General features: G+C 40.9%; 1 protein-coding gene across 4 annotated transcripts in view; it reads right to left on the bottom strand.

Moving 5' to 3' along the window:
* Positions 1–13,418, bottom strand: part of LOC126483988 (GATOR complex protein WDR59) — a 292,472-nt gene that overhangs the window by 115,558 nt on the left and 163,496 nt on the right. For all 4 annotated transcript variants that reach the window (XM_050107289.1, XM_050107291.1, XM_050107292.1 and 1 more), the window contains exon 16: positions 7,371–7,565. In XM_050107289.1, the coding sequence (XP_049963246.1) occupies positions 7,371–7,565 (195 nt within the window). The remainder of the gene's footprint in view (positions 1–7,370; positions 7,566–13,418) is intronic.

Here is a 13,418-nt window from a genome sequence, read left to right as displayed (position 1 = left end):
CATTGTCATGCAGAATGAAATGTTATTGCTTTCACCTAAGCACTAGATGAAGATGGTGTTGCAGGGCTGTGCACTTGTAGGCAACATCTACCGTCACTCTTGGTGGTAAAGCGTTGTGCAGTATTACCCCTCTGTGTCATATGTCACCACAATGAACATCACCTTCACAGCACTTTGTGTAGCATGCACTTTCTGTGGACGAGGAGAACCGGGATGCCTCCATTCATTGGATTGGTGTTTCAAGTTTGGTTCATACAAGCGTGAACAGGTTTCCTTAATACTGATGATGCATCGAAAAAAGTCATTACTTTTCCTCTCGTACTGGCCCAACAAATCCTGTGCGACAGTACATCAGTGCCATTGTTGCATCTGAGATATTTCATTGGGTATCCAACGGACGGCAATTTTGTGGTACCCAAGAATGTTGTGCAGAATGAGGAGCACAGTTTTGTGGCATACTCCAACTTCTGCTGATAACTCAGGCACAGTTCAGTGGCAATCAGCGTCCAACAAGGAAGCAAGGACCTGTCCCCATGTTGATTCATCCTGTACAGGGGTGATCCTTTTTAGCATCTCTGCCTAATCTGAACATTTTAATTCACTGTGTGACTGAGCTGTATGGCAACGCTGCGTCACCAGATGCTTCACACAGTCCCTGGAAACATTATTGCATACTCCGATCTCATGTCACTTCAATTTTGAGCCAATAACTTTGCTCTATCTTTGTAAACATAATGTCAGGGTGATTGCACTACTGATATGATGTCCAATGGTCTACACACTGCAGTATATTGACAGAATATTGTCCTCGCTCACTGTACTAACTCGTCTCACAGGCCTTTATTGTGTCAACACAGATGGCAACTCACTGACTCAGCGATATGATGCTACAGCAGTGGTACCATTACTTTGTATCCACCCCTTGTAATTTTACGAATACACTGCTGGTCAATAACACTGTAACCCAACTGGGTGCCGGACTGAGACTGGATGAGAAATGCATCACTCCTTTCTGCTCCACTCTGTGCCAGAGTTCATCAGTCATAGTGGCTGGTGAAATGTGATGTGTCATTATCTTGACAATCCACGAGCAGCTGTTTTCAATGAGTGGGAGAACATGCTGGCCAAGGCAACAGGCCAACGCCCTCTGTATCAAGATAGGTTAGGACAGTGTGGGCAATTTATAGTCTCGTGTTAATGAGGGATGTTTCATAACTAATGCACAGATTGATATTACTATGGATTATCTGACGCAACAACAATGGAAAAATTGGCGAGACGTAGAAATGGACCCTGCAGGGGTCTCGGGTACTGTGACTGTTGAAGACCAGAGGTCGTACATCAAGATCAAAACTTTATGTGGCAAAAACCTCACAGAAATTCACAGTGTGTTAAGTGAAGTTTGTGGTGGGTTTACAGTGGACTGTGGTACAGCTTCATGTTGGTTTAATCGTTTTCACGACAGTTGTATGAGCATAGATGATAATCCAAGACCCGGAAGACCACAAACGTCAAAAGATGAACGAAGTATGAAACTTTTAGCAGATGCTCTTGAAGAATATTGCTGTACTACTTGTAAAGAACTGTCAGAAGAACAAATAATTTGAAGAGCCGTAGAAATGTCTGGACATCGCAACCTTGCACAAACAATGATTTGACTGTGAAGATAAAGGATTCTTGTGTCAAATTATCACTATTGATGAAATATGGATTAGAGACTTCGAACCACAGCTGAAATCACAGTCCAATGAGTAGAGAGCTTCAGATTCTCCATGTCCAAAAAAATTTTAACGTGTTCAATCAAAGCTCAAGCAAACGATGATTTTTGCTTACGATCACCAAGCAATCATCATCACAGTCAGAGTTTCATGTGGAACAAGTGGCACAGCAGTGTATTATTGTAACCTCACACAAAATCTGTGCAGAAAAATGCACAAAACCCAACCTCAGTTGCTCGAGTCTGGGCCACTCATTCTCCATGACAATGCTTGTCCACATATTGACAATGTTGCAGCCCAAAAACTGCACCAATAAGGTTGGGAAGTGTTGCTACAACCTCCCTACAGCCCGGACACGAGTCCACCAGACTTCAACTTGTTCTGGAAGTTGAAAAAACCTACATGTGGACATCATTATCTTTCTCTGGAAGAGGTTTCTACCACTATTACCTGAGCCATTCAAATTGATGTACAGAAGTGGTGGCCTGTACGGAATAACAGAGCTTCCAAGACGTTGGGATTCAGCCACAGAGAAGCAGGGAGACCATATTGAAGGAATGTAAAGAGATATTGGGGGGGGGGGGGGGGGGGGGGAAGTGTAGATGATAAAAATAGTATGCTCTTTTTGTGAAATATCCCTTGTATCTTGGTGAATGATAATAGCTGCTGATATACAAATACGACATGCGAGAACTAAACGTTATCATGTTGAGCATTCAATGGCATCCCAAGCTATTACATCAGCTGTTGGATCCGTATGATGATGAAAAACGTGATCTGGAAACATTTATTCTCCTCAGACCCTTTGCACACAGATATGTCCATTGTGGTGCTGTACTCACAACTGGGACGCATCTGAGAGGATGCAGAAACTATGCACAAAAAAGAACGTAAACAGATAAATATCTTTTAATGAAAATTATTTCAACAGTGAGAAAGTCAGGATTATTGGACAAGAAAAATAATTATTTTTGTTGTTATTTGGCATTTAGCAAAAAAAAAAAAAAAGGCTAAAAGGCGCTATTTACTGTGTTCTACATATTGTCTGATGTGTTTGCAAGATGTATTTTCTTGAGCAAATATCTGAATATGTTCTGAAATGTTTGGATGACACTTGTCCCATTCTTTCAGTTCTCATGAGTGTGAACAGTTTACCACACAACTGTCACAAGAACTTCCACTACGTATTCTGCTTCGGTCATTAATAAATTCTATTGTCACTCCTTAGTTCTACATTTTGTTACTATATTTCAATTTTTCCATAAAAAGGATGGTCACTCATAACCTCACTTTCACCATTCAGGTGCCAAACTGTACAGCACACAGCTCTTACAAGAATGGAAATTTTGGTGCTGATGTGTAAATGAAAATGATTACTCAAAACAGATGAGACTCAGTATGGCAATAAAATAAAAGTGGAGCTGCAGTAGATGCACTTGTCCCGAGTAGGCAATTGAGACAAGAAAGATGACTGTGTAAAAGGGGCTTTACTGACTGACTCCATACTCGCATGACAGTGGTAGGGTCCTGAACAGTGCAAACAGCAATATTGAAGAACAATAAACTGTAGCCTCAACAGGCAACGATCTTGTTGCTGTCTAATTCCAACACATGCTAATAGATGTTTTTTTCTTATTACATGAGGCAAAACAATCAAAATTTAGACACAATTTCTGAATGAGATGACCACTACATAATCTTTCCTTATATACAAAATGCAGATGGCGTTACTCTTACCTACTTTGTGCAGTTGTGCTGAAATGCTAATTATTGGTATACTTAAGCACATAGAATACTTCATGCCACTCTAATATTTGTATTTGTTGTATGATTATTTCATGGCGGTAAGTTTTAATGACCAGCACTGCATTTCCACTCTATATTTGTCAAACTAACAATATCTAATTGTGAAGATCATCTCCTGTGGGGCCATTATCAGTTGATGATACCACCTAAAGCTATCCACAGGATGGGGGGGAAAAAAAGAAAAAAGAAAAAAAAAAAAAAAAAAGACACGCAGAATTTTAGAGTGCCTAGAGCAGATAATAAGAAACACCTTTTTAATGTTATGAAAATGTTGAAGGTTAACTGCTTCCCCATTTGTGGACCACAAAAGTCTTGATGCTACTGATGTTCAGAAATGGTCATCAAATGGTGTGAGTGCTAGTGGCCTTGTGATGTTGAATACACTGGTTCTCATCTGATCACCAAAGTTAAGCAATGTCAGGTCCGGTTAGTGCTTGGATAGAAGACCACAACAGTATGCAGGTTGCAACTGACTCATGGAAATGCAAGTCGCCAATGTGGCATCTAACTGAAATACCTGCACCAGGCCGTTGAACCGTAGAACACGATCATCAATATTAGCTGCCAAGTTATGAGTATTATTTTACAGATGCTGCCGAAAACATCAAACACTCACATTAATACATAACTGGCACCTGTGTGTTAATGATTGTTGCTGCCCCCCCTCCTCTTCTCCACTCCTACGTAACCTCCTCTTCTCAGAGTGGCACTTGCACATACGTCCTCAATTATTTGCTAGATGTACTCCAATATAGGTCTTCCCCTACAGTTTTTACTGTCTACAGCTCCCTCTCATACCATGGAGGTTATTCCCTGATGCCTAAACAAGTGTCCTATCATCCTATCCCTTCTTCTCATCAGTGTTTTCTGTAAGTTCCTTTCTTCACTGATTCCTCAGTCTTTATTTTATCAGTCCACCTAATTTTCAACATTCTTCTGTAGCACCATATCTCAAACACTTCGATTCTCTTCCATTCTGGTTTGCCACTATCCACGATTCACTAACATGTGATGCTGTGCTCCAAATGTAGGTTCTCAGAAATTTCTTTCTCAAATTAAAGGCTGTGCTTGATCTCTTGTCCAGGAATGCCTGTGCTAGTCTCCTTTTTATATCATCCTTGTTTCATCCATCATGGGTTATTTTGCTTTCAAGGTAGCAGAATGCCTTAACTTCGCCTACTTCACGATTTTGATGTTAAATTTCTAACTATTCTCATTTCTGCTACTTCTCATTACTTTCATATTTTTCTGGTTTATTCTTGATCCATTATGTGTACGCATTAGACTGTTCATTCCATTAAAAAGATCCTGTAATTCTTCTTCACCTTCACCGAGATTAGCCATGTCAACAGTCAGTCTTATCATCAATATCCTTTCACCCTGAATTCTAATCCTAAACTTGAACTTTTCTTTTAGTTCCATCATTGCCTCTTTGATGTATAGATCGAACAATAGGTGCAAAAGACTACATCCCTGTCTTACACCCTTTTTAATCTGAGCACTTCATTCTTGGCCTTCGTATCCTAACTTTCCTCTCGGTTCTTGTACATCTTGTGTACGACCCGTCTTCTCCTATAGCTTACTCCTATTTTCCTCAGAATTACAAACATATGGTTGGAAATGATTGTCTAACATACACAAAACAAACAGATGTTTCATGAACAATGGCTGCACCTTCACCCACGTGAGTAACCAGGTCTTCTGGAGTGTCTTGTACTCCAAACATTTCACCTCTCCTCTGCACACACAAAAATCCATAGAAGTGAGGTAGGAAACATGTTGTGGCCATGGTACTGAACCTGAACAATGAAAGAAAACAAAGGGAGGGCTGGACCAATACTGTACCCATCACATTCTCCCGACCTCACTTGCTCCACACCAGAAAAGCTGGTTGTCCATTTGGCTACAGCTGCAGCCACTGTTTGTGATATACCTGTTTCTTCAAGCATGTTATGTAGTCAGTGACACGCTGGTGTGAGTTTGCATTAACGTAAACCAACAACATTATCAGCAACATCTCCAAAAAACAGTATTCATATCACAGTAGGTTTCACACTGTCTTTGAATATCACTAGCGACAAAACCTTGATGGAACCTTAGCGGACAAACAGTGCACCTATGACATTTTTATCACATAAAGAAAGGTTTCTTTTTATCTCCTCTAAAGCTCTAAAATTTTGTATATGTAGTTTGTTTACATCCTGTGCACTGTAGTTTAATACAAATTTTGTTGGTAGAGCAATTCAAGAAGAAGCAAAAATTGTGTCTTTCACCAGTGATGAAGAGATCAGGGTGTGACCATGACACTTTGCCATGGTTTTTGTACTCTCAGGGTTTGCATCACATAACCAGAACATATTTTTTACAAAGAAAATTCCCTGATACAGTTTTAAATTAATTTAACATTCAGTTTCAGCATATGATATGTACCTAACCTCAAAACCTGTCATTTTAATCAAGGCTTTGGGGAGGAAGACTAAACACTCTACTAGTCTTGTTAGTCTTAGAATATAACTGTTTAATAATATTTACTCTTACCAAATCTGTGTTTACAGCTCACGATTTGATAATTAATATATGCTTCTAGGTATAAGAATATGGTTTTCAGCTGGTGTGTAGGACCTCTACAACTGGGAGATATTTTATGTTAACAGGATCCCAAGGAGTATTATGTTGTACTGTAAAAAGTGTATGCCTGTATGACCAATGGCATGGCACAATTTGAAAGCATGTTTGCAGAAAGCAAGGAAAATAATACATTATGTAAAAAAACTCAGTTTCTGAGAAGAATATTGGATAGATGAGCCATAAACATTAGAGAAAAAAAAACATAAGAGGTACATTAAAACAGAAAAAGCAGAGGGCACATACAGATATAAGTTGGAGAAAATCAAATTACAGAGTTAGTTGGGTATCTAATAAGATGTCCTGAAAGCTCAAATCAAATGACTGAGACAGGAATACATATTCTTTTGATGTTGAAGTGCCTGCAACAGTTCTGACCACTTATGCAGGCAGTACAGTGGATGCTTAAAACATTCTGTTTTAAAATTAAAACAACTAAGCAACTGAGTATTGTCCTGGAAGCAATATTGTTGTGTGTTCTGGATGTAACAGCAAACAAACTTTTAAGTTACTAATTCATTTTTCTGACTGCAATTATTTCATGTCTTTCTATGTTATTTACAAGTGGTAACTTAACCTTTGTTTATCTTCTCTCATTTACAATATCATTATCCTTAATGATGGCTATTCAAGATCAAAGACAAACCAAGGTTTACTACATTTTGGCACAGGAGGGATAAGTCTTAAGAGATGGGGAAATAACATTCATGCTCAAAGAATCTTGCAATGTTACATGTAAATAAAATGGGTTTAAATAAATGAATGTGCATAAACAAATTTTGGCAATCAGCAGTAAAGTAATAAAGGTCCACACAAGAAGTTTTGCTATTAATAATAACTCATGCAAAAGATGAATCTCAACTAATATTCCATTATTCTTAACAATTTTACAAAACTCTTTTTTTTTCTTTTGCCTTGAGCCACAATTTACTCAAAAACAACTTGTACAATCCCAGAACTTTCTCTTCACATTGTTCAAAAAGTGAGACATCGAAGTAGTGCATCAAATATGGCAGCAGTAGCCCACAAGCAACATTCATGTAATGGGAAACATAACTAGAATTTATAAGATGTGAATAGGGAAAAGAGGCACATACAAATTAATAGTTACAGCAAATATCCATTATAAAAAAAGTCTATTGCCAAGAGTACTAGTACCGCCACCACCACCAAAGCCCCCACCACCACTTCCTGTAAGTTCAGATTTTTCTTAAAGCTTACAAGGATTCCACCAATTGCCTTCCAAATGGATGATGTGACCAGGGAACATCGTCTTCCTGTTCTGAAGGTCCCACCATTGCTGGAGTTGCAGCTAGTCCTGCTAAGGACCAGGTCTGCACCAAATCTCTCCGCCCTACAGATGCAGCAACGGAAGAATTGTGTTGGCATACAGCTGGCACATCATGAGAACCAAGTCTTGAAAACAGAATACACATACGATTAGTAAATTAAGGTATTAGAACCCATGAACCATTTTATGTATAATCATCTACATACACCATGAGGTCAATTAAAAAATAATCAGCAATATAATTCTACAACAACAAGATATGTTTTTTTCTTTTTTCTTTCCTAACAGCACTTCATATAAGTGAAAAATAAGTTACATCATTGGTCATATTCCTTGTTAAAATGGTAGGTATACGGCTGGTTGGCATGAGAGCATATTACCTCTAATCACTCCTAATACAGCACAGTTGTGCTCGAGCCAATCTTCAGGCTGGTAAGAGTTTTAATTTAACTTCTAAGTTCTGGATACAATGCCACATGTTTATGTCTCCCAACATCTTACAGATATAACAGATTATGAAAGTTCAAGTGTTTATCCATTCACTTACTCTGTACCCAAAATATTTGTTTCGAGAAAGTTAAAAAAGGTGGGAACTAAGAGGAAGAGAGATAAAAAGAGAGATTTGCATTACTTTTAGGACTGGGTGGCACTGCATTCATTCTCTTGAAAAAAAGTGTGTGTGATTATACAGGGTGAGTCAGGAGGAAATGTACATACTGTGAGAGGTGTGTAGAATCCAAATATACGAGGGGCGTTTGAAAAGTCCATGCAAAAATAAAAACTACTTACGCATTTGGGGCAAACCTTTTTTATTTTTCGACATTATCTCCTTTTAGACTTATACACTTCCTCCAATGCTGTTCTAATTTGTTGATCCCTTCCGAATAGTAGGAATTGTCCAAGTCTGCAAAACAGTTATTAGCTGCTGCAATCACCTCCTTGTTTGAAAAAATCTTTGTCCCGCCAGCCATTTCTTTAAATTGGGGAACAAAAAGTAGTCCGAGGGAGCCAAATCTGGAGAATAGGGGGGATGGGAAATGAGTTGGAATCCTATTTCCACTAATTTTGCGACCACAACTGGTGAGGTGTGTGCTGTTGCATTGTCGTGATGGAAAAGGGCTTTTTTGCGGTCCAATTGCTGGCGTTTTGCTTGTAGCTCGGTTTTCAAATGGTCCAATAATGATGAAAAACATTCACCTGTAATAGTTTTACCCTTTTCCAGATAGTCTATGTGGATTATCCCTTGTGACTCCCAAAAGACAGTCGCCATAACCTTTCCGACCGAAGGAATGGTCTTCGCCTTTTTTGGTACAGATTCTCCCTTGGTAACCCATTGTTTAGATTGTAGTTTGGTCTCAGGAGTATAGTAATGTATCCATGTTTCATCCACAGTGACAAAACGATGCTTAAAGTTCTGCGGATTCTTCCTGAACAGCTGCAAACCATCCTTGCAACACTTCACATGATTTTGTTTTTGGTCAAGTGTGAGCAATCGCAGAACCCATTTTGCAGATAGCTTTCTCATGTCCAAATGTTTATGCAAAATATTATGTACCCATTCATTCAAGATGCCCACAGCACTAGCAATCTCATGCACATTAATTCTTCTGTCATCCACCACCACATCATGGATTTTATCAATGATTTCTGGAGTCGTAACCTCCACAGGGCGTCCAGAACGTTCAGCATCACTTGTGCCCATATGGCCACTCCGAAAATATTGAAACCACTTATAAACTGTTCTAATCAAAGGTGCAGAGTCACCATAACATTTATCAAGCTCCTCTTTAGTCTCCTTAGGCATTTTGCCTTTCATAAAGTAATGTTTAATCACCACACGAAATACTTTTTTGTCCATTTTTTGACAATCATTCGACTTTCTTGACTCACACAAATTCCAAACACAAAGAAATAGACCAATATGGCTGAAACTTGGTGTGTGTTCTTTCCAAAGATGCTAGTAACTAAACATGACCTCGACACATGCCAGTGGTGCCATCTCTCAGACTTTGAACAGACTTTTCAAATGCCCCTCATACCTTTCAGAATGTTCTAGCACATACCATTTTTGTGTTTGTAAAGGTTTTTTATTTTTCTTATTCAGTATTTCGCTTTTTGCTGTTCTTCTGTTTTGATGTTTAACTGTCTGTTTTTTGACTTGCAGAGGAGAGCTACAAGATCTACAGATTGGCAGTAAATGGTTGGTGTGGTAATCCAGTGGTGTGAAAGAGACCCTCAGTGAGTGTTTCCTGTGAAAGATAGTGCAACCTTTTTGTGTTTAAAACTTACACTAAAAAAAATGGCAACTAGTAAATCTCGTTGCTGTCCAAACCACCCTGACAACTTTTGTTATGTGTGTGGGAAATTCACTTCAAAAGCCCAAAGATTTGGTTAAGAAGGCATATAAACTGTGTTTTGATTGTCCTGTTGGTGATCAAGATAAAAATTTTGCACCTCATATTGCCTGCATAACCTGTTCTACAACCTTAACCGAGTGGTTGACAGGAAAAATGCTGAGCAATGCCATTCACTGAACCAATGGTGTGGTGTGAGCCGAAACACCATTATTCAGGCTGTTACTTCTGTCTTGCAAATACAGTATTTTGGGACATTCAGGCAAAACTAGATGTAAAATAATGCATCCAAATGTATCTTCAGGTGATTTGCCTGTGCCCCATGATGAGGAGTTGCCTGTTCCTGTCTGTAACTTGAAAGCCACGGAACCACACATCATGTCAAGTGAATCAGAAAGTATTAAACACATAGAAGTCAATATAATGACACTTCACCTCAGTTCTTTAATCAAAAAGAATTGAACGACTTGGTTTGCGATCTAAAGGTTTCAAAACAGCAAGCTGAATTCTTGGGGTCGAGACTGCAACAACAGAACCATCTAGCACCAGGAACAAAAATTTCCTGTTTCAGATCAAAAGGTGCTTCCTTCGCTCAATATTTCGATATGCAGAATTCAATGTGTGTATGTAGTGATGTCTATGGTATGATGATGCAGCTAGGTGTGCTCCCTGCTGCCGTTGGATAAGCAGCTGCAGCAGCAAGTCGTATACTCCTAGCTCACTCATTTGCTACATAGTTTAATTCTTAATTTCTTTGCGTGTTTTTGGTACTTGCATTGTTTAATTCATAAATTTCGGGCGTATTATAGTATTTGAGAGTTGTAGCATCGCGTTTTAGTACCTGAATAGTGTAAATTCGCGTAGTCTCCTTCCGCCGCCGAGCAGTGTCAGCAGTGCGCAAGTAGCAGCATTACTGCATTTACTAGGCAATCTTGTATTTTAATAACCGCTTCAATTTTGTCCATTTGTTTGCGCTCTCTGTAGATTAGTTCAGACGTTCTTTGCAAAACAGTTTTTAGCATGGATAGGGACTGCAACTGCTGTGTTCGGATGCAGGCTGAGTTGGCATCCCTTCGCTCCCAGCTTCAGGCAGTGTTGGCTACGGTCACACAGCTTGGGGCTATTGCCAATGGGCATCACTGTGGGGGTTCGGATGGGGGTTTGTCGGGGACGGCCAGCTCGTCCCACGCATCCCCCGATCGGACTACGACTGTGGTTGCCCGGGATACTGCCCGCATTGAGGCTGATCCCTCACCTGTGGTAGAGTGGGAGGTTGTCTCAAGGTGTGGCAGGGGGCGAAAGACATTCCGGAGGGCTGAACGGAAGGCCTCTCCAGTTTGTCTGACGAACCGGTTTCAGGCTCTGTCTCAGGCTGATACTGATCTTCAGCCTGACATGGCTGCTTGTCCTGTTCCAGAGGTTGCCCCTCAGTCTGCAAGATCCGGGCGGTCGCAGAGGGTGGGCTTACTGGTAGTTGGGAGCTCCAACGTCAGGCGCTTAGGAAATGGCAGCAAGAGAGGGGAAGAAAACCAATGTGCACTCCGTGTGCATACCAGGGGGAGTCATTCCAGATGTGGAAAGGGTCCTTCCGGATGCCATGAAGGGCACAGGGTGCGCCCATCTGCAGGTGGTCGCTCATGTCGGCACCAATGATGTGTGTCGCTATGGATCAGAGGAAATCCTCTCTGGCTTCCGGCGGGTATCTGATTTGGTGAAGACTGCCAGTCTCGCTAGCGGGATGAAAGCAGAGCTCACCATCTGCAGCATCGTCGACAGGACTGACTGCGGACCTTTGGTACAGAGCCGAGCGGAGGGTCTGAATCAGAGGCTGAGACGGTTCTGCGACCGTGTGGGCTGCAGATTCCTCGACTTGCGCCATAGGGTGGTGGGGTTTCGGGTTCCGCTGGATAGGCCAGGAGTCCACTACACGCAACAAGCGGCTACACGGGTAGCAGGGGTTGTGTGGCGTGGGCTGGGCGGTTTTTTAGGTTAGATGGCCATGGGCAAGTACAGAAAGGGCAACAGCCTCAACGGGTGTGGGGCAAAGTCAGGACATGCGGGGACCAAGCAGCAATCGGTATTGTAATTGTCAACTGTCGAAGCTGCGTTGGTAAAGTACCGGAACTTCAAGCGCTGATAGAAAGCACCGAAGCTGAAATCGTTATAGGTACAGAAAGCTGGCTGAAGCCAGAGACAAATTTTGCCGAAATGTTTACAAAGGTACAGACGGTGTTTAGAAAGGATAGATTGCATGCAACCGGTGGTGGAGTGTTTGTCGCTGTTAGTAGTAGTTTATCCTGTAGTGAAGTAGAAGTGGATAGTTCCTGTGAATTATTATGGGTGGAGGTTACACTCAACAACCGAGGTAGGTTAATAATTGGCTCCTTTCACCGACCTCCCGACTCAGCAGCATTAGTGGCAGAACAACTGAGAGAAAATTTGGAATACATTTCACATAAATTTTCTCAGCATGTTATAGTCTTAGGTGGAGATTTCAATTTACCAGATATAGACTGGGACACTCAGATGTTTAGGACGAGTGGTAGGGACAGAGCATCGAGTGACATTATACCGAGTGCACTATCCGAAAATTACCTCGAGCAATTAAACAGAGAACCGACTCGTGGAGATAACATCTTGGACCTACTGATAACAAACAGACCCGAACTTTTCGACTCTTTAAGTGCAGAACAGGGAATCAGCGATCATAAGGCCGTTGCAGCATCCCTGAATATGGAAGTTAATAGGAATATAAAAAAAGGGAGGAAGGTTTATCTGTTTAGCAAGAGTAATAGAAGGCAGATTTCAGACTACCTAACAGATCAAAACGAAAATTTCTGTTCCGACACTGACAATGTTGAGTGTTTATGGAAAAAGTTCAAGGCAATCATAAAATGCGTTTTAGACAGGTACGTGCCGAGTAAAACTGTGAGGGACGGGAAAAACCCACCGTGGTACAACAACAAAGTTAGGAAACTACTGCGAAAGCAAAGAGAGCTTCACTCCAAGTTTAAACGCAGCCAAAACCTCTCAGACAAACAGAAGCTAAACAATGTCAAAGTTAGCATAAGGAGGGCTATGCGTGAAGCGTTCAGTGAATTCGAAAGTAAAATTCTATGTACCGACTTGACAGAAAATCCTAGGAAGTTCTGGTCTTACGTTAAATCAGTAAGTGGCTCGAAACAGCATATCCAGACACTTCGGGATGATGATGGCATTGAAACAGAGGATGACACGCGTAAAGCTGAAATACTAAACACCTTTTTCCAAAGCTGTTTCACAGAGGAAGACCGCACTGCAGTTCCTTCTCTAAATCCTCGCACAAACGAAAAAATGGCTGACATCGAAATAAGTGTCCAAGGAATAGAAAAGCAACTGGAATCACTCAATAGAGGAAAGTCCACTGGACCTGACGGGATACCAATTCGATTCTACACAGAGTACGCGAAAGAACTTTCCCCCCTTTTAACAGCCATGTACCGCAAGTCTCTAGAGGAACGGAGGGTTCCAAATGATTGGAAAAGAGCACAGGTAGTCCCAGTCTTCAAGAAGGGTCGTCAAGCAGATGCGCAAAACTATAGACCTATATCTCTGACGTCGATCTGTTGTAGAATTTTAGAACAT

Source organism: Schistocerca serialis, chromosome 6 (genome assembly GCF_023864345.2).
Source record: "Schistocerca serialis cubense isolate TAMUIC-IGC-003099 chromosome 6, iqSchSeri2.2, whole genome shotgun sequence".
Taxonomy (NCBI): domain Eukaryota; kingdom Metazoa; phylum Arthropoda; class Insecta; order Orthoptera; family Acrididae; genus Schistocerca; species Schistocerca serialis.
The sequence above is the reverse complement of the archived record's forward strand: the minus strand, read 5'-3'. Positions and strand labels throughout refer to the sequence as shown.